Consider the following 22,677-nt stretch of genomic DNA (forward strand, 5'->3'; position numbering starts at 1 on the left):
AGTTCTTGATTAAAGTGTGAAAAGAAGCCATTAGTAATTTTTCTTTACTTAATTGCACATTTGATTCTTTAATGTATTTGTGAAAGTTTTCTTTGGAAATTGCAGCATGTCCAGCAAAAGTTGCACGTATGATATAATTCTGCATTCACCATCCGTTACATTTGTGATTTGGTGCTGGGAAAAGTTGTAAGGCGTATGGAGTTCTTGACTGTGTGCTGCCAGGAGGTGTGTTTAAACATAGTACCCAGCTCACTATGGACAGGACCTTTGGAGTTCATTATGTCATGGAAATTTCATTTTAAATGTTCATGCTTGGCAGATCTGCTATGGGTTACTGGTTGTCTTTCCTTATGTCATCAAGGGAAGGTAAAACATGGATTAATTTAATCCACTCTATTTGTTGAGCACAGGATCATCGCATTTTTAGTCAAAATTTCCTCGTTTCAGAGCTAATTTCCCAGTGCTAATTAAACAGTGTGTTATTTTTTCCTAAGAATAGATGCCTTATGCCAGGAAGTGTTCAAGATCAGCTTGGATAAGGCTTTGAGCAACGTGCTCTGTTGGTCTGTTCTCTGCCTATGGCAGGGTGCTTGGGTGATCTTTAAAGTCCATTCCAACACAAACTGTTCTGTGATTCTTTTCACTTGTAAACAGCTGAAAAAATCTTCAAGAACCAGCAGTTGGTCTTTATAGCCACTAGAGATCATGTGTATGAGTCAGGAGTATTCAGTAATTCTCTGCCCAAATACTGACTTCACTGAAGTAGTTAAAATACCGTGTAGAAGTGGAGATGTGCATATTCTGCATCATGTAACATCTGTTACATGAGTTACTCTTTGGTAATTACTCCTTGGGCACTTTTCTTTCCTTCAATTTTAAATGATCTGAGATAATATTGATGATTAATGTAATATATGACTGTACCTTCTCCTCACTCAAGAAATTTGAGGATTCTCATGTACCTAGACAAGCAAACATGCAGTAATATTATATGGAGAAGGCAAAGGAGAAAGGTGTGTATAGCCTGAGTAGACAATTTTTACTTAATGGCGTGTATTCTCCACTGTTTTTTTGTAGTCTTTAATGGCATTTATTTAATCTTTTCTTCCTAATTCCATGGCTGTACAAATCTTTTGTATTTTTAGAATAATTTTTTTTCATTTCTGTCAGGGTATTTCTGAACTGCGTATTCCTACCTAGTTAAAACATACGCACTTGTGTTTAAGATGGATACATGCAATATATTCTGGCATTTACACTTACGCAGTCAGTCTCAACTTCCTTACAAATGTTCAACAAACCAAGAACAAGACATGAAAAACATTCTCAAATTAATCTTTTTCAGGGACATCTACAAAGACATTGTATATGTTCAGTATATATTTTTTGGTTCATATCTGAACAGAAGTGAATGTTATGATTTCCTTCCCGTAGAGAAATGTCACTTGAAGTATCACATGCTATCTGCTATGAGAGAAACTGAACTTTCAGCTGGTTATCATTCCTATTCACACCTTCCTCCAGAACAGGCAATGGAAAGCACATGGGATATACCAGGCCCTTTGTTTTATTACAAAAACATCCTTCTCTTATACTGATTTGTAGGGATTATTTTCACACACACAAAAAAAGGTATAAATAGGTGTTCTGACGTAAGAGGCAGTATTAATATGGCATGTCTTTAGGTCACCTCTGAATTGATTATGTTAAGCACTGAGACTGCAGACATTTTCTTCTGTGTACGTGGTTTAGTAGACTCCTAAGTGTCTAAACTTAATATGGACACTTCCTAACTGAGTATTTTAACCCCGTTTGGCAAGGGCAGGTGGTAGTGCTGGTGATTTATGGTTATTTTCTTTAACAGAAGGAAGTTCTATGTCAAAATACATACTGAAAGTATTTTCCAAAAGCGTCAGGACATGTGCAGTGCATAAGCATTGCATTGTCTGTTTCCTAAAGGAAATCAGTTTTGACTTAATTCTGTTTTTTAAAGTCAGAAGGTGTGCCAGAAAGCAGATTTAAGTGTAGTAAGAGGGATAACTGATAAAGTCATTATCAAATCCATGCTTAGTTTTTTAAGGAAATATTTTGCGTTTGATTTAAATGTGTCTTGTTGCTCATTAATATGGTACTTTTTTTTTCTTTTTTCTATTTTTTTTTTCCTTTTTCTCCATTATCAAGGTGATTGATATAGGTTCTGGAAAGGGCTACCTGAGTTCATTTTTGTCTATGCAATATAACTTGAAAGTTTATGGAATCGATTCATCGAAAACCAATACTAACGGTGCTCATGAAAGGAACAGGAAATTGAAGAAACACTGGAAAACTTACCAGAGTCGAGCAAGAGTCAATTCTGAGACCCAGAGGTTGGAAAAGCCAATAAAAAATGAAGTTAAATGTAAAGCTATCAATGAAAAGCCCTTAAGTAATAACAGCAGTCTTCAAAGTCAAGACCAAGGGGCTACCCAAGACTTAGTTCCTTCTTGTGTTTTCACAGAAGTAGCTGTATCTGAGACCAGCAAACAAACTGAGATCAATTTGGCTCAGGCACAGTCTGATGAGAGCAAGCTTTCCGAAGAGGCTCTTGCTATTCTCAGTGTTCTGCCTGCTGATGCTGTAGAATTTTTTTCTTCATCCCACTGTAACTATGGGGAAGTCCGTGAAGAGGAAAAAGCACGAAGAAAAATGGCATTTATGAAGGCGAAAGAGAGCAAGTCAAGTGAATCAAGCCTTTATTTTCCATTGACCTCCTACATCAGCGCAGAAACAGAACTCAGTGACATCATAACAGATTTAGAGGTTACGTCACTAATATTTGAAATATATTTTCCTTTGTCTTTATATTGCTGTTTTCGTACATCCGTAATGTGTGATGTGTGTACATATGTGAATGAATACTCTGACCCAGCTAGTTTACGCTAGTATGTATTACAGATTCAGAGATTATTTTTCTACTTCAGTATATATATACAATATGTAAAACAGCCTTTAGAATTTATCGAGTAGATGATAATCAGACATCAAAATTAACAGTATACATATTAACATATTTGACTGTCTTACAGATCACAGATGATTACAGATGACATTTAAGTGTTTAAGAATTTTTTATTTACCAGGGAGACAAATATCTTAAGCCCTGGAATTTCAGTTTTCTTGAAATTTCTTGAAGTTTTATATTTCTATAATTTCAATACAATTTTAAAGGCATGAAGTAATTTATTGAGTACATTACTCAACATCAGGAGTTTATAATGAGCTGTATATTTAAATAACGTTATATTTTGGCCTTTCCATGTTACTTAGTAATCTGCTAGCTGGCAGGAACTGTGTCTACACATGCAAGTCCAAACCCAGCTGCCCAGAGACAGTGACGCAAGTCTAGAAGCTGCTACTGTGCCTGAGCTGACATATGTTGATGGAGTAGATACAGTCAGCCTTTTATGGAAAGATGAAAACTTGTATGCGTTCATATACTCAAATGTGTATTTCATTTCTCATTTAGGAATACATGTTTGTGTTATTACTGTCTTTACATACCTCTCAACAGTAGGTAAAGCATCTGCCTTTAACATTTGCATGTTTGGATTTTATATCCTCTTAGTATATGATTTGTATGATATAAAAGGCAGGAAAAATCCTCCATCACTGCCTGTCTTTAAAAAAACTTAGCTGTAAAAAGTAAAAACTGTACTGTGGTAAAAAAAAAAACAAAATAGACTGCATGCTACATGTGATGAATGTGCATAATTAAAATACTTTAAAAAATGTAATCATTTAAACGGCTCTAAAATATTTTTGGAAGTTTTAGAAATGTTGTTTTTCAAATAGTCTTACAAACATTTACATTTATTATTTTAACCATAAATTGTGTTTTTTTCTCAGTTTTTTCTAAACTGGGGGGGAAAAAAGTGGAATGTGTAACATTAGTATTTACTGATTCATACTGTAAGTCCTGAAATTTATTTGAATTACTGATGAAGTGTGGGGGTAGAAATGTGTGTTTGTTTGTAGCCCTGGACAAATGCTGAGGTACAAATTTTACTGCACTGACACCAGTGATCCAGAAAGTGTTTTCAGTTGCACCCAGGCAACCTCAGAGAAGTCAGGGATGGTCCAGAAGCGTGCCTGACCCAGGCAGATCATGCTCATATTGTTCAGAGGTTTTGAGCATTGTAATGTGTTTCCTGGATATAGAATGGATGGCATGCAGAATGGATAGCCCTCTTCCACTCACTTTCCCCTGAAAGAACCTCTCTGACTTTAACTCTGCGGTTTAAATGCTGCTTTTGCAAGTGCATATCTTCCATTAGCCTCCAGACATTGGTATTGTTCTGCTCTGTTTTATGTGGAAGAAAAGCTTTGTGGAATGGTGAGCTGGAGCTGACAAACAGGAAGAAAAGTCTTTAAAAACTAAGCTGAACTGGAACTGAACTTTTGCCACCAAAAATTTGCTAAGAAAAGCAGAGGGCAATCAAGGAGAAGTAGCAAAGAGTGAAAAGAAAGAACAGTAAGAAAAAGGAGTTTGTACAGTTTCACACAAATGTGCACTATACAGATACAAAGTAATAAAAAAAACAGATATGTACATAGAATCAGAAAGGTTCCACAAGTGAATGTTGGCTAATTATTTGTTGATTATGTTTAATAAATACGGCTGGAATTCAAAGCAATAAGCACCATGTTTAGATCCCAGTGCTAGAAGGGAAAAGTCTTGTTCTGAACAGTGAGAAGAGGGGTGATTTAGATGGTGAAATAGAAGAAAATGGGAAACTGAGGAAGAAGGAAACCAGAAATTGAAGTGGACGGAGGAATGGAGTGTCTGAAGTTCTTTATTTTAGGGAAGAAATTTCTGTTATTGAATCTACAGTCATAGGGACACCACAGTACAGCTACAGTTCTGGAAGTAACAAAGCAGATGAAGAAGGGCCTGCTCTTTTAAGTTAAGTTTATTAGGAAGTGGTTTTGTTTTCAGCAATTCAGAGTAGCAGAAATGCCATAGATCGGTCCAACCGTCTGTATTGTGGTAGTCAATCTGAAATAAGAAAAGGAAGTAGCAGTGGTAGTAAAAATTATGACAGGAAAGCTAGGAGAAAATGGCCACTGTCCAGTCATCATGCAGATGTTCCATCCCATGCAGTTAAATGGCTGCTGTTCACAGTCCTGAGCTTTTGCTTCCTCTTGGAGATAATGTATATAGAAATAGAGCTCCATAGTTGAACAAAATACTGAGCAGTCTGGTTCCTCACAAACACTGTGTTTTCTTAAACTGGAGTGCTTTTCTTATGCCTAGAAAAGATTCTGGACAGAACACGTGGAGCCGTCATGGAGTTGTATATTTAAACCTTGTAGATAAATAACCCTTTGTAATATGTTTGGGTTTTGGATTTTGTTGTTATTCATGTTCTTTCAGTTGCACAGGGAGATGCTTTATATTGAGCATTTTTTTTTTCTCTTCCTAGGACTGTATAATGGTTGGTCTGCATACATGTGGTGACCTTGCTGCAAACACACTACGAATTTTTACTGCCAAGCCTGAAATCAAAGCAGTTTGCAGTGTAGGCTGCTGCTACCATCTGTTGTCAGAACAGTATGAAAACCAAGAAGGTAATTTTTCTGTGCTCAACTTGTGGCTGCCAGTTTGCATGTTGGGAATATTATACCTTTTAATTAATAACCTCCTGATGTTTGTTCCTTTCCAATGGCTTATTTAGTACTCATTTTAATTACATTACGTGGGTCATTCACTCCTGGATGCCCTGTAGCTTTCCTGTTATGCCAATATTGCCAATATTCGTACTGAAATTAGGGATGTTAATGCAGAATGTTTTAATGTGGTTATGAATACAGCTGGTTTTATTCCATTACTTCACTCATAAAATGTGTAGACATTTTTGGCCAATGTTTTCATCCTTTTGAAATGTTTTGTACCAGATTTTGCCTTTGGCTGTCTGCATGTAGCATCCATTTATGTTGAGTTGTACATGTACAACTATAAGCAGAATTAAGTCCTTGTAATGTACTCTAAAAAACATTCATCTGAATGCTGTGCTCTGGGGCTCTGCCATTTTAGAACATTAAGAAATAGCACATTTAATAACTTTTCTTGGAGAGACAAGCTGAAAATCATTTGGGTTCTCAAACCACAGGGGAATTTTCCTTCAAAAAAAATGTTATTAATACTTCTGATAGAAAACTGATATCTTTAGTTGAAAAAATTACTTACTTTTCTGTACAGCCTTCAAACAACAAAAAGTTACAGATTATCTTTGCACAAGTGTATGAATGCCTGCTGGATTAGTTGGTTTAGCATGGAGATCTCATGCTGTTTCTGTTGTCTGCTGTTAAGCAATCAACAATGATGGAGTCATTGCTAACAGAAGTACTACTTTCTGTTTGATTTAATACTTTCTGCATATCAACTCAGAAGTGTTCTAGTATAAGATATTAAAAAAGGACTTAAACTACAGCTAAGCCCTGTCACGTCGCTTTCTACTTCATCATTCAATGTCTTTTCACTGGGATTTTCTACAGCATCTTCTGTGCCTACTTCAAGTAGTGTACAGATTTACAAATGCATTAACATCTTCATTTCTGTTCAGCTCATTTGTTTTTGATCCATAATGAAAAGCATTAAGTAGCTGGCTTTTCTGAGCAAACAAGTGTAATGTAGCTGAGCTGTCTAAATGACCGTCTGCTGAAGATGAAACTGATAAGCATATCAACCAAATTTGGGAAAGAGTGGATTGGCAAAGTTTATTTCATCTGTCTCAGGGAACTATATGGACAGAAAGGCAGGAGGAACTCAGCTGTTATTCTGTAACAGTTGGCTGCTCGGCCAGCTAAGGCGTAGCTATGGGTTGACAACAACATGCTAGCTGTGTCTTTTTTTAGTAATGTTTTTGTGTACGTTGCTCAGTATGGACCTGCTGCAGTTTTGAAAGTTTTTGGAGTTTACTGATTTCAATTATTTCACAATGCTTCAAAAAAAAGATACAATAGAAATTTATTCTGCTTTATTTGAAGTCTAGAAACTCAATTAGTGAAAAAAAAACAAAACAAAACAAAATGATTTTACATTAAAGTTTTAAAAAGTGATGAACTTTTTAGACACTCATAATTTGAGTGTATCAAACATTTGGTTGTTTCTTGTTATTGCAAAGAGGATACAGCTTCCTGCTCTAGTTATTGGATGCTTACTTTTTCCAGGTCATTATGTAAGGCTTTACTAAATATTGGTACTCAGACACAACCAAAGCATCAGATGTGATAGCCCATTCTGAGTTCAAAGAAACAGATGTGCATGCAGTTTTATAATATTATGGAAATGAGACTGCGCTGGAATTTCTAGCTGTTGGATTTTCCTCTACTTGATGGATGCAAATAACTCTTAAAGAATTCTTTATGCAGAGTAAAAAGAAATTACAGTATTCTTTCGGGGGGAAAGAACATGGAAGATAGAGTAATGCTCAAAAAAAATTATTATTATTTTTTTATTACTGTTGGCATTACTAAAATGTTGCCATATTCCCCTGGAGAGGACATTATGTGATTCGTTCGTGAATGTACAGTGGAGGGCTGATGGTACAAGGACCAGCAGTGATTCAGCAGCCCATTTCAGTGTTTGACCATCCTTACCACCAAGTTTTTTTTCTGAAGTTCTCAGCTAAAGTGCATAATGTCCTTTCACTATGCAGCTCCAGGAGTCTGGTTTAACCTCTTCTCTTCCTTTCCATTAGGTAGGAGTTAACACTGAAGTTAGATCCTCCTTCACCTTGTCTGCAGCCCTGTAGTCTCAGTCATTCCAGTAAGGGTGGAACGTCCAAAGAAGCTCTAGATAGTCTCACAAGTGCTAAAGAAAGCAAATAATCATGTCTCTGAACCTGTGGTGAGCACTGAAACACTGTTAGTTTTCTACTCATGTTATAGTCCACCTGCTGGAATCATTAATAAATTTACCAATGCTAAATATAGGAGGAGAATGACCTCTTTTGACCAGCTTGCTGTGCTATTTAATTCAACCTAAAATGCGGTTTGCTTTTTTTGTCTGTCAGGGCACACTGCTGATTCATGTTGGACCCTCAACTATTGTCAGTATCCTTGTTCCAAGATTTGTTCCATAATCTTGCTGAGAACTGAAGTTAGCCTGAGCATGGTGTTTGCCTTTTTCCTGTCACCAGGAACCTCCCCTGATGGATGTGACTGTTCAAAGATAATAGTGTGGCCTTCTTGTGACATCAGCGAGTTCACTCAGCTCTTGACATGTATCCCATCTGGTCTCTTGGACTTGTGTATTTCCAGATTGCTTGTGTGGTCCCTGTACTGTAGGTAGTGCTTCACTTCCACTGGCTCTGCCAGGGAAGCTAATGAAGGCCTTATGTGGAGAGTATTAGAATGCAGACTTAGAGCTAGGACTCTGTGGTGACAGACAGAAGAACTTCCTAAGAAGCAGACCAAATTAATTGTGCGGAATTTACTGGAACATAGGAAGTCACAATTGTTTGAAATCAGTCCAGTATGCGAGGGTTTGTCTGTGAGGCCACAGTGGGACATTCTATTATAAATCATTTTATACTTGTTTTATCTTGACTTAGTGGCTTTGAGGATTCTCTGTTTTAGACATGTAAGTACTTGATTTTATATTTATATTAAGCTTTTGCCTGGTTTACCTTGAGGTGCTTATTGTAAAGAAGGTTGAGAGTGTCTGTCTAAAACCTCTGCCTGTCTTGTTCTGCATCAGAGAAAAATCTCCAGCACCACCAAAGTAGCACATTTTCCATCTTCCCCTCTTCCTTTTCTTTAATGTAAATGCAGATGGTTGTTCTTGTAAGCCTTGTTAAAGCAGATGTGCCAGCCCACACAAAAGCTGCTGAGGACTGACAGTTGCCATAACTTGAAAAAACTGGGCTGTACGTTGCTTGGCAGTTGTATTTTATTTAATACCAAAGTCAGTCTTGTTTGAGGCCAGTGAAAAATTGTTTTTTCACTTTTTATTAAATGGGATTAACTGATACTCATGGGAAGAAAATTTACCTGTTTCAATGCCTAAAGTAGCTTTTATAAGTCTGAGATTTTGAGATGACAAAATATCAAGAAAATATTACTAAGCTAGTTTTGGCAGGCTGTTGGTTCACACTGGATATTGGAAGGCTGTTTTTTTTTCTTCTGAGGAGTTGCGAACTAATAGCTTACATTTCTCTTATAATCTAAAAATAGTAAAGATATAAAATTGCTCAGTTCAATGTGCCATTGGTCCTGCTGTGAATATGTTGGGAGCAAATTGGATAAAAAGTGGATGCCATAGTCACAGTCTTGAATCTTGCAGTTGGCATACAGTATATCCTTCTAAATATCTACAAGCAAACGAAATTCTTCTGGATTTTTTTTTTTTTTTTTCAATGAGTGAATGCTGGAAATAACTTTGAACTCTTAAGAACATGAGAGCCTTCATTTTATTAACTACAACAACCAAAAGGTGCTGTATAATCTCCAAATTACGTTCAATTAAAAAAAAACCTGAAGCCATTGACTGTTGAGACAGTTGGCTTTAAATTTTATGGATGTCAAAGGTCGTATCAAGTACTAAACTTCAGTTAATAAGGAATGTTATGACAGCTATCAGAAAATTCTAAGTAGTTTTAGTTTGACTTTCTTTAAGAATTGGCTGTTTGTACAGAGATTATTCTATGCATTAAATGTGCTTTGCCATTACTACAGTGGATTCCTTTGGGATCTTTCTTCACTGTTACTGCATCTGATAGTCAATTACATCAGAATAGGAAGGATTTTTCTAGAGACTTTTCACATATATTTATTTATTTAGGGCTTGTTTTTATGGAAAAATGAAGTCTGCCTATGATTTTTTGATTGAAAAAAAAAACAAAACCTCTATTCCTCTGTTCAGGAATTCTGGGGAGCTGTTTTGTCTTACATTCAGCTAGCATGGTTCTGGGACATGGACTATAATTATTCCTTAACAACAACAACTACGATTTTAAGGTTCTTCTACTTAAGACTTGACTTCACTTACAAAGGAATTGATGTGTTTTTATATTCTAATTCTATCCCTCTCACCATCCATTCTCTGAAACACTACCAATCTACTACATATTGAAATCTTTATTTGATATCCTCTGTTTTGAGAAAATAACACGTGAACTTGAATAGGTAAATAGCTGCATATGAATAAGCATTTCATAATACAAAATAAAACGTAGATATAATCATAGCTTTATTGATAGCAGACTGATCAAAACTCCTTTCTGAAGTTAGCCTGAGTACTGCAAATTGTGAATTCCAACTATTACAAGGTTTTCCAACAGCAGGTATCTACTCTAGGAAGGAAAAGATAAATGCTAGGCAGAGGAATTCCAGAGATCTACAGGAAAATGTGAAGGGGAGGTTATCTGCAAGGCATTCTGGATGAAATCAATAAACTGTCTGCAGAAGACTTGGTCTCTAAAGCTGAAGTTAGATACATATAAGCTTTCATTACACATCAGGTTTTAGAAACTAATGAACATAATTGAAGGGATCTGAGAGGGGTGCAAAGGGCTGTTGCAATTCACGTGCAACATTTTATCAGATTTGTGAAAACTGCAGTGGCTCTGAGTAAGCTGGAGTCAGCAGACAGAAATTTCAAAACTGAATTTTCTGAAGGATTCAATATGCAAACATCATATTACTCCATTCCACTGAAATATGGAAAGATTAGTCACTGTTTTAGAAGTATTAGAGTGTGGATGATTTATATGTTATAGCTATATTTTCAAAGATATTCCATATCCCGTGTCTTAAAATAGCTATCACTGATACCATGGTGACACAGGAAAACATATCCAAGCAAAAGATCAAAGAGCTTGATTTCCTTTCCAAGGCATCTTTAGCTATTGCTGCACCAGGCACCTTTCCATGAATTTATGACAGGCCTAACTAGTGGCTAAAACCCAGGTGTTTTCTATCAAAATTGGCCATGAGAAATATATGAAACTTGAGAAAACGTTAACTAGGTAAGTTTTATAGACATTAAATGACAGCATTATGTATTTCAATTACAAGGGTATTTTTCATGAGTAAATGCATAAAAAATATATTAAATTCTGAAACTATCTCACATTTACAATTTAGAGTGTGTGCGCACAGTAGGAGATTATAATTGAGAAAGCAAAGCTTACTATAATATGCAATAACTAAAGCATACCATACATTTGGGTTCTGGAAAGACAAATGATTCTATTTTCTGAAATGATGGAACACCTTTTTTTCCAGATAAATCCCTTTTAGTGATGTGATTTTTAGGAAAGGTATAAGCTCAAGGAACTGTGAAATCTTTATCTAGGACTAGATAAAGATTAGGAAGTTCTAGTCTTTCCCACAGAAGGAAGAAGTCATTTTAAGTAGTTCCTTTTCTTTCTTCAAAGCAGTAGAAGTAGACTGAGATTCTTCTGTTTTACTGAGCACCCTGGAAAAGGTAAAACAACTGGAGTTATGTTTCAGCGTGTTTCAGCAGGTCTTCGATTCGTTTTATGGACTATCTATTAATTTCTTCTGTTTCTATCCAAGTATCTGCAAGAGGTTGAAGAGATTTGAGATTAAAAGTAAAGAAAAATAGAGATCATTTTATTATCAATTATTATCAATTATTATCAAAAGAACATACAGAATTACTTTTTACAGCTCTTGAAAGAAAAACATCTTGTTTGCCTGTGCCTATTATACTGCTATATGCCTAGGAAAGTTATCTGTTAATAATCTTTTCCTCTTCTGTCACTGTACAGAACACCGTTAAATTCTTTGTGCTCTTTCAAGGAGATTCAAAATAATATCCTATCAATTTTATGCCTTGAAATGGAGAAAGTGCATTGAGAACATAATATAAATAACACAGCTGAGAAGAAAACTTTTCACTTTTTTAAAATAACTGTTATTGTGATCAAGTGCAAAAAGATTAATCATAGTGAGCACAGAAGAATTACTAAAGCTATAAAATTCTGGAAGCAAGATTACATTCCTATTTGGATTGTAGTATTTATAATATTGTTGGGATATATCACTGTATATTTTCTGCTGGTCAGAATAGTGTAATTCCTTCCTGAGCTTGTTTAAGAACAGAGTCTGCATGTAGTGGCAGCCTTTGTTTGTCAAGAGCAAAGAGCAAAGAGCTTGTGGGATGTGAACTAATGCCTGTTTCTCCTGTAATTATTAAGGACTCTAAAATGAACTATATGGAAATAAAATGGCATGAAAATGATGAACAACACATGTTTGATACACCACTTATTTCAATAGCATCTGTAGGAGTATAATAATAGTCTTTCAAAAATAATTAGAAAATAATTGCTTACCTTCTTTAAAAAAAAATGCATTGTTTTGACATAAATCTTTTGCATTGTGCATTATATGCCAACCTAGTCAAATGAACATGTTTTCATACTTGACAAGAGCAAACAGAAAGCATCTTTCAATTTGAAATAAATTGAAAAGTTTCTTTAGAAAACAAAGGCCACTTTCAAATAGAGAACTCTGGAAAACTTTCTCTCATATTGAAAGTTTCTGTAAAAAGTTATTTCATTTATATCCCACAAATTTAATGACAATGGTTGTTTCTTGTAAGTCTCAGATAACTGCCTTTTACACATCTTTGTTACGTATTCAATATAAATATACTCTAAACCTTCAGTTTCCAGGCTTCACAATTTCTAGTATTTGAATTAATTACTTCAGCAGAATTCCTTTTAAGCAGAGTATTCTCATAGAGTATTGCAAGTTCAAGGCCTTAGTGAGAAAAATTTAATATGCAGTGTGACCAGTGAGTGCCAATTCCAACTTGAACGTGACAGGGCTTGTCATGTAGAAGACTCCTGATGCATTACAAGAGTATATCCACTCCTACAGCTATTTAGGCATAGCTCATATTTGCTACAGAAAAATGTATGTTTTTTTTCAGTAAGATAAATCATATATTTGCCAACAGATGGATGAAGAGAAGTAAAAGTAGGAGGTAGAAAATATAGTTCTGTTGGTGTTACTGGCTACATTAAAAGGCTAGTTATATATTTTATTTATGCATATTTTGTACTTATTTCTCCTATTATGCTAATGGGATTTATCTGATTTAGGATACAAATTCTTGTAGTTTCTTAGATTTGTGTCATGCCTTGCTGAGTGCTATAAGTCCAGCAGTGTGAAATGGCAGTAACTGGCTGCAGTGGGAGATTTCTCTAAGTAAAAGAGGTAGGTAGGTAAGAAAAAGATTTCACTGTGAAGATTGTCTCCCTTTTCTTTGGAGTTTGTTAAAAGTAACTGTAGAATAATCTGTTGTCCAGTTTAAGAAAATATTTTTTTACATATCAGAAAATTGCAAAAAAAATTATTTATTTATTATTAAGGAGTTCACATGAAAGTGCTATTCCTTTCGCTTCTACATTTTTAGGGTAGTTTATGGATTTTTTTTCCTATACTTCCATTTTATTTGAGCCCTTTGAGATAAGTAATGTGTATATAATGTGTATAAAGCTTTTTTCCAACTTATTTAATTTACAAATTAGGAGTTATTTTATTTTCCAGTAAATACCCTTATAATTAGTGCTTTGCATAACTGTAACGTTTTTAATGTCATGTTTACAGTTTTGGTTATTGGAATATAATGCTGTTTTTATCAGTAAATATTCAGTGTATTTGGAAAATGACTGTCTTTTGAATCTTTACTTAAGTAGATACAGCATAGTATTTAATATATGTATTTCCAAATCAGTGACTACATTTTTTTATTCCCCTGGTGTCTGCATTAGATTTACAGTTCACCTCAACGTTAGAAAGAGTAAGTTTCATATTTCTGTTGTTGATTTTTAATATGACTAGTGATAACTTCCTAGACTTAGGTAGCAGTTCTAAAAAACAATATTTTAATACAGTGCTAGCAAAGAATTTGTTTTAATTTCCTTTCACACCTACTAACCTCAATTTTTATGGCAGTTCTTGGGTTTGTTGATAGTACCAGAATGAACTGTTGTCTCCTGGGAAACCAGACTTCTTCAGAGAACTACTTCTTAGTATGTCATCTCCATCCTCACTGCACTTTCATTTGTTTAGATTGTAAATTATTCAAGAACTTGCAAGTAGTAGAGAGACTGTAAGGGCAGGGATCCCTCCGTACCTTAATATGGCCCCTGCTGACATACCAGTGCTGACATAAAACTGTCAGTAACCATTTAGTCATTTTTCACTTGTTTTCCTTAAAGGTTTCCTTTCATTTTTCAGTAATATATTTCGATTATTAATCATGTTTTATTGTGTTCTGGCTAATAGAAACAAAAATCACTTTTCTCTGCAAAGAGTGTTTGAATAAGAACATTTTAAGGAATCTTAGTAGTTTTCTAAAAAAAAATAATCAAAAACAGAAAAAGGGAAATGGAAAATAATGCTCATGTCAAATGAGCCCTGCTTGTATTTTCTCGAGATGTACACATAAACAAATGCTGGTTATATTCCTTGGAAGAAGTAAAACTCTAAGTTACACAGAAGGGGATGCTTCTAAGGCTTTTTAGATTGCAGCTTTCTGTGTGGACTAAGAATGAGGAGTTGCACAGAAGTTGTGGCTGTTCCATCCCTGGAGACATTTAAAGCCAGGTTGGATGGAGAGTTTGACCATTTACCGTACACTCAACACATGGATTTTCTAGCAACTTCAAGTAGTAAAATAGGAATGACAAGATAAAGAACAAGAAATGAGAGTAGAGAGGATGTTTTAGACCTGTTGTTATGGCTGCTTTTATCTTGACCACCAACATGTCCAGAGCTACCCAAGCAAGGATGTGATTCAGATTCAATTGTTACCTCTCAGATATTGCTCTTGGCTTTAGAGAGCTGAGGAGCAGTTCTTAGTGCCAGTCTTGTGGATTCAGCCGCTTATGGGTTTTAGGTGCCATATCACATTACTCTTCTCTGTTTGTCTTTGGCGAGAATCCTAAAACGTTATTGGCCAACAAGTATATGATTAATATAGAGATTTTTCAGTGTGCTTGGCAGTCCTTGTACAATTACCTCACACTGACAGCTGTGTCTGATCTTCAGTCAGTTGTGCTTTTTCTGTACAATTGGCACTCCACTATTTTAGTCATGAGTATTCTGTAGCTGCTCGAAGCCTATTCAAAATGGAGCCATCACATACTCTTGATTTTTTAAAAAATCTTTTTAGCTTTCTTTTTCTTCCGTGATCACAGAATGAGATGCTCAAATGCATTGGATATGAAGTACAGAAATGCAGTTGAAGTGCAAACAAAATTAATGTGTCTGAACTTCAGGTATTAAATGCTTTGAAACTAGTAAAATGAAAAAAATTCAATCAAGAAAACCTTTGAAAAACAACTCAATGAACCAGTGAGAATTAAGCATCTTAAACACTGAAATCACACACTAGTAGAGATGCAAACTGGGGAATTATACTTCATAATTGTAGTGGAATTTGTATGTTGGAGAGAAAGATTATGAAGATGAATAAAGATGAGGCACTAACACATCCAGAGGAGTCAACTGAAATAGATGTTAGTGTCAAAATAATAGCAGTTGTGAAGGAGATGTTACTGTTTTAATGGAATAAAACAAAAGATAAGAACATATAAAAAGGAAATAGAAGTTCTTTTAAGAGTATACATTGCTACATGCTATATTTTACATGAGCTGATACTGATCACACTTCATAAATAAATGGAGTTGGAAGTGTTTGTATCCAACACAGTTTTTAAGTGGTAACAGACAAAAATGTATTTAAACATTCAAGTCTGACAAGGTAATGCAGTGATAATTCACCGAGTGGTATTATTAGGTACTGGTAATAATACACCATCCTAAAATACATTCCAAATTCAAATATTAAATGTGAATGTTTTAAAGCTTTAATGCCTTTCTGTATTAAAGTAAGTGCCAAAGAAATCATAGGTGAAGTTCAATACAGAAAGCATTTTCAGTCTTAATGGTGATTTGTAAGGTAAGTATAAGATACTTGCCACTAAAAACTGCAGTGTGAGTGGTTTAGTACAGGACTGGCTGTGGGCGTACAATCAGCTTGACAGTACTAAGTAAATAGAGCAAGTTCTCATTCTCCTGAAGTTATGTTCTCATGCTGAAACGCTTTAAGAAACTGGTATTTCACTGCATTTCAGTAATAAATTGCCTAAGATAAAATTTAGGAATGAAATAAGCATTGTTGTTTTTTTTTTCCCAAGAATAGAGTTTCTTAAGCAAGACACGATAGTGAGTAAAGTTGGAAATTCAGCCTGTACGCTAAAAACATATTTTTGCCTTCGCTTTGTCACATACTATTTGCAATCTGATGAACTCATTACTGGAAAGTAATTCTCATTGTTGTAGTCATGTATATACTAGAAAATCTTAAAACCTGAGAATAGAAAAATTAAATACATTTCAAAAAAAATCAGAATCTTATATTTTATAGTGCTTTGCCACTTATCCTAATTTATTTGTATTGCTTTCATAAAGAACAGATGAAGAGTTTCAAAACAGCTGTTATGATCAATGTATACAATGCCACAAAAGTGAAACAAAGCCCTGGTTTATTTATTTTTTCTCATTAATTATTCACTAACCATTGGGATAGGCATTGTTTTGTTACAATATTTGGATTGTTTCTGCCAGAATGAATTTAAGAAATAGTTTCCAATGTAGTATTTCAGTAAAATTCTCTAGCAGAATGTAAAGCAGAAAACGGTTAGGAATTGCAAGAGAGTAAAAAGATGAGAAGCATAAATGTAAATATGTTCTCATGAGGTGATAACAGAGGAAAATAAGCAAGAAGCTGCATGACAATATGGAGCCCTAGTTAAGCTAATTTGTGTTGTAACAGTAAAACCTATTAGTTCTGATGTTTCTAAGAAACTATATTGTGCTAGAATTCTGTGATATGTAAATTTTAAATGTTAACACGCTAGAAATAACAGAATCTTGCTCAGAGTTAAGATCTATGTAAGGTCTGATATTTCTACTAACTGTACACTAGTATGTACACTAAATGTACACTAGTACATTTTTTATCTATCAGAAAAAGAAATATTAATAAATAACATTCAGTATTCTATATTTGGAAATCCTGTTCCCAAACTACACTTAACTATTTTGTTAGAAAATCCTTTAATTAATTTCTTTTAAACACTGTTCAGCAACTAAGAGTGTGTCTGTGAATACAATGAGAACAATGAAGCTTACCTGACTTTTTTCTGCATCCAGAAAGAAGTAAATCATGATGAAGGAAGTTGTAGTTGATCTAATTCTTTAAATGTATGTATGTATATATGCACACATTTGCTATGATTTCTAATTTTTTACTACCTGAAATAAAATTTCAGTATCCCAGATATCTGTACGTACTGTCCTCTTTTTCACGTGGAACTTAAATAACCAGAGGGGAAAAAAAAACCCTCAGCATAGCACAAGTGCTCCAAATGGTTTCTGCCATTACTATTACAGTATTCAAAAAGTTATTCTAGATGGAAGGAGGCTGAAATCTGTACAAAGCATGACAGCATTTTACTGAAGGACTTAGAAAAATGTCTAAATAATTGGAGGACAGAAAATAGCATGTGATTTCAAGGAATGAGTTAAGAAATAAGATCATTCTGACAGCATTGTAGCATTGAGTTCCCAGAAGTGGAAAATGGTAATCTGACATACTTTGTAGAAAATTCAGTCCTACTCAGTTGATGATAAAATATGAGGCTTTGCATTTATTCCAGCTTAAAATGTTTTACCTGGGCCTTTGTATTTTCCTTTGCTAGACAGTGTTGTGTGATTCTGTGATTCTGTGAAAAAGTCCATAAATAATTTGCAGTTGTGTCTGGTATGTTTGCACATGTTTCTCAAAGTGTTTAATGATCTCCTCCATAGGATTTAAAGTATATAGGAAACCAAACTCAAGACAACTTCTCCACATAGCATATTCTTTTCAAGACCTATCTTATTTCTGCCTGTTAGACTAATGTGATAAATCAGATGCACAAGGGTTAGTTGTGAAACATGGCTGTGGTTACAAGAAGAGTTAGTAAATCCATGGAGGGATTGCATAAGTTATGCAAATGTTTCAAAGGATACTCTGATTAAGATCTGTCCACTTAGGATCCATAAAATTTCTTTGTTTTTCAAAAGACATGAAAAATCTATAATGGCAAAAAAGCAATCATTTGGAAAGTTCTTATTAAAATTCTTATTTGTGAATTTCACAGAATAACAGATTCACAGAACTTCAGGGATCGGAGGGGACCTCTAGAATCATCAAGTTCAACCCCCTGCTAAAGCAGTTTCCTTACAGCAGGTTGCACAGGAAGGCATCCAGAAGGGTCTTGAGTATCTCTGAAGAGAGAGACTCCACAGCCTCTTTGGGCAGCCTATTCCAGTGCTTGAGTCAGTCTTTCTAAAAGATCCCTGTTTGTTTGGACTGAGGATCTCAGAACTCAACACAGTACTCCAGATGTGGCCTCACTTGGGCAGGGTAGAGGGGAAGGACCTCCCTTGACCTGTTGACCATGCTCTTTTTAATGCACCCTTCTTGGTCACAGGGGCGCACTGCTGGGTCATAGCCAACCTACTGTCCAGTAGGAGTCCTGCTCAGATTTCCTTTCTAGCACATCATCCCCCTAACCTGTGAAGAAGAGATGTTATAGCTATCTGTTCATCTCATCAAATAGTTGCATAGAATTCCCATTTTGTTTACCTTTCATGGAAAGAGAATTCTGTTCAGCTGGCTTCTTTACATTATGCATGATTTATTATTTTCTTCATGCACTGTTGATCGCTTGCAGTGTTTGCTGTGAAGTCTTCCACAGAATACCCATATTTGAAATGTTTGAATCTTTTGTAGAGTTGTATAGAGTTTAGTGCAATTTTGCATTGTCAGATAGAAGCACAAGATGATAAATAATGAGCTATGTAGTATCAAGCATGTAAAAAGTAGTTAAAGGCATTAAAAGAATTTTCAGGTCTGTGAAGTCAAGCTGATAAACATATACACTTCATAGGAATGTATTTATCTTTCAACTATTTTTTTTTAATCAGCAATAGACTTGAGAGTGCACTGGATATGGAAAAACAAAAAGAACTCAAGGCAATATTGTAGATATATGGTCAACTTTGTAAGTAGACCAAAAAACCTAACTCACTGTGTTGGTTTACCTCTCTTTCTCCAGCTAAAGAGAAAGTTTCGATAAAGAAGATCATGTTTTGTATCACCGTCTTTTCAAAGATGTCAGAAATTCTTCAGCATTACACATGAGTATAGAGTACAAATATTGTGATTGTAGCTCAGTGGTTAGCAATTTTAATTGCATGGATGATTATTTTGCCTAGAGGAGAGGGTTATAAGGGATAACTTGAGAAGATTGATAGATTTTATCTTTCTAACTGAGTTTGCACATTTTTACTTTAAAATATTCTAACGTACGTGTTAGAAAAGCTTATTAATGTGACCCTTAAAATAGGAACCATGGGAGTCATTTTTTGCTTTCCAAATATGTATTTAATAAGATCTTATCAGTATCCCTGTTGTAGGAGCTTTATTCCATGCACTCAGTAATTAGACCTAAAGTTAAATGGCGTTTGATGTCTTGTCATGAAGCATTTACAAATACTTATATAGTCCTAGTTCGGAACAAGCTGCAATCTGTTTTGTCTAATTTCATCTTCAGGTCTACAGGAACTTTCCTTCTCCTTCTGTTAATTATCCCACATTAATGTTCAGTTCTTCAATTATGGTCCTTAAACTAGTATACGTTCCATATTAAGCTTTTAGCCTTTGAGACTAAAAGGAGAGCAAAACGTGAGGTTGCCTGCAGAGGATTACTTGCTCACTGTTACTCTCTAGAGATCAGTGGTCATTGGAGACTAGCACTAGAAGAACTGAAGAGGTGGAAGAGAGTTGTGTCCTTTATAGTTTCCTCTTACCCTTCTTCTTTGCCTACCTTTCACGAAATGAATTCTGCTTATGTGATTGTATCGCCAGACTTCTAGTAAATTTGAAGAGCCACATTTCTGCTGTCCTTTTTTTAACCCCATTAAATTGATTTGTCTTTAAGTGTGCCCGAGTCATCTCTCTATGCTAAAAAGCCAGGATCTTAGCCAATTTGCTGTAGAATTCTTTTGGTTTGTTTTGTTGGCTTTTTTTTTTTTTAAGGTAAGTAGGTAAGTAAGCAATAAGGTAATTCTTATTCAATGCACTGAAAAATCAAATACACCAATAAAAATTCTAAATGTTGTGGATTTCATCTACATTTACACCTAGATATTATGAACACTTAGCTAATAATAGTCTAAACTGCTTGTTTAGTTTTCCCACATTTTCATTAGTGTTAAACATGAAGACTTCTGCTGTTATTCAAAATACTAATGATACTGAAACAAACTGAACACAGATTGTGATGCAAATGCTGCTCTGTGTTTTGAAGAAACAGCATGAGCCTTTGCAGCTGCTCATTTCTGGAGAGCAAACATTCTGTCTCTCAGCAAAGCACAGAGCTTCAGAATTGAAATAAACACGTACGCATTCTTTGTGATTTTAGAAGATGTTTATGGTAGAAGAGGAACCCAGTGGAAGAAATAGTGAAGTCCTGCTATACTGAATGACTGCCTGCCTTACTTCTTATAACTCATGGCATGGCAGGATGTGCCAGAGGTATTTGCAAATCCTCCCGTGTCCCTTAGAACTTTTTTCTCAATTGATTTTTATAAAAATGACCTAGTTTAAAAAAAAAAAAAAAAAGTTTTGAAATTACCAGAGATTCAATATCAGCCAAAAACATCTGTTATGAGGAAAATCCATAATTATAATACTAATGTTTCTTGGTACTGGACTGGAACAGTTAAGTGTTTCTGCTACCATCCATTAACTGTTCATCTTGCTCAATATGTTGTTTACACTGTAAGGTAAAGTGAAGAGTTCATGAAAGCTGTGCCTGTTTTTTTTCCCCATCTTGCAGATTGCACAGAGGAAGTGTGGGGATTTCCCATGTGTCAGTACTTGAAGGACGAGGGCTGGTGCTGCGGTCGCAATGCTAGAATGTCAGCGTGCTTGGTATGATTCCCCTTTTTTTCTTTTTCCTACTGAGAACTCTGTCCAGATGTTATAGGATTCATTGTTTTTGGCTTCTAATCCAAGAGCCATGACTTTAATCCAAGACTTTGCAGAGTAACGTCATTAATGTTGTAAGCATGATGAATTGTATCTAAAAAAATAGTACTGACCTTCCAGTGTTATATATTTTATACTTGCTGAAGGAATGAAAAAATGAGTATTGACAGAAACATATTTTAAGAATGGACAGAAAGGCCAAACCTTTGGTAAAACCTAAACAAGGTAACCCCTTAGGCTAATGGTTCCTGGCCAAGGACTTAGAGTGGAACAAGGTAATTGTAGAAGGATTGCAATCAGTAACTCCCCCAACGCCTTCATGATTCATAATATTGAATGTTCTGACTGTTTGAAACCTAAACAAACTTGCCTCTTCCAAAAGTGAGAAGAGCTCTAAAATCCGTGTGGTTTAACAGACTGGAAACGTCTTTTTAACATTGCACCAGGAGTTGCAAAGACCTAACCTCAGTGAGACAGAATGATGAACTGTTGTCCAATTTGAAAGAACAGATACGTATCAAAAATTCTGACCACTGTTTCAGTTAGAAGACTAATACCCTTTATTAGTTTTTAATTTCTTGTATCAAGATGAGTCATAGGTTCTGGTAAGCCTTTGCTGCTACCTCTTTACCTCTGTTTGAGAGAACAGTATGGACTGAAGAGACAGTACAGGTTAACATATCAAGGTTATATAAATGCAAGCTAACATGATAATTTAATACTGTCAGATGAAAGCAAGGGAGGACAGTTAGTATTTCATTAGGCTTAAATGTGTTACCCTTGGCAAGGTACAAGAAAAAATCTGTTTCTTTTAGCCATGATTTTGTAAAACCTTTATCATAAAAATACTTTCTAAGAGAGATTGCCTGTTTTCTTTTTATTGTTAGTGTAAGGCAATACCATTACTTCCTAGGCTGACCCATTACTTGCTTTCTTTCCCATTCTTTTTCTTTGAGAAAGGGAAAGTCTGGGCTGTCTTTCAACAATGGTAGGAAGATAAATTTTGTAAGCAAATGACTCCGAAGAGATAGTACTGAACATGTGAAATCTATCTGTTTTAGAGTTCATAGAATTCACAGAAATTAGGCAGTTAAAAATTTCTTTTGTTTAAAACTTCACAAAGGCAAGGAGTTCTCCCATGGCACTAGATGCTTCTACAATTAGTACATTTGAAATCCCCTGCTTGCATTTTTCATGACTGGGACACTCCTTGCCCTCTAGTAGGTAGAAAGGAGATGGTGACATGCAGCTAGGCACCCACCTTCCCAGGGGCAATGGCTAGGTTGGAGAAACTGAATCTGCTGAACAATGATAAGATACTCAGTATAATGTTCATCATTACATATTGTTCAAATTGGTTAAAGGGCCAAGGGACAAAGGTCTGGATGAGATAACTCAGATTCACGCTTTTCCAGACACATCCATCTTCTGCAATGAGGCAGGTATACACTTTTCACTTGTACAACTACTTGGATTGTAGTTGAAGCACAATCTGAAATACAAGATCAGTTCTCAAATTAGGAGAAGAAAAAGTGGGCGATTCAGTG

General features: G+C 35.2%; 1 protein-coding gene across 6 annotated transcripts in view; it reads left to right on the top strand.

Annotated features, from left to right (window-relative positions):
• The window catches only part of METTL25 (methyltransferase like 25), an 88,269-nt gene that overhangs the window by 13,460 nt on the left and 52,132 nt on the right, over positions 1-22,677 (top strand). For all 6 annotated transcript variants that reach the window (XR_007375269.1, XR_007375275.1, XM_048936541.1 and 3 more), the window contains exons 4-6: positions 2,182-2,799; positions 5,463-5,607; positions 20,979-21,073. Coding sequence is in view for 4 of the 6 variants with exons in the window: in XM_048936541.1 (XP_048792498.1) it covers positions 2,182-2,799; positions 5,463-5,607; positions 20,979-21,073 (858 nt within the window). In the remaining 2 variants the exon portion in view is untranslated. The remainder of the gene's footprint in view (positions 1-2,181; positions 2,800-5,462; positions 5,608-20,978; positions 21,074-22,677) is intronic.

Source organism: Lagopus muta, chromosome 1, assembly GCF_023343835.1.
Source record: "Lagopus muta isolate bLagMut1 chromosome 1, bLagMut1 primary, whole genome shotgun sequence".
NCBI lineage: Eukaryota > Metazoa > Chordata > Aves > Galliformes > Phasianidae > Lagopus > Lagopus muta.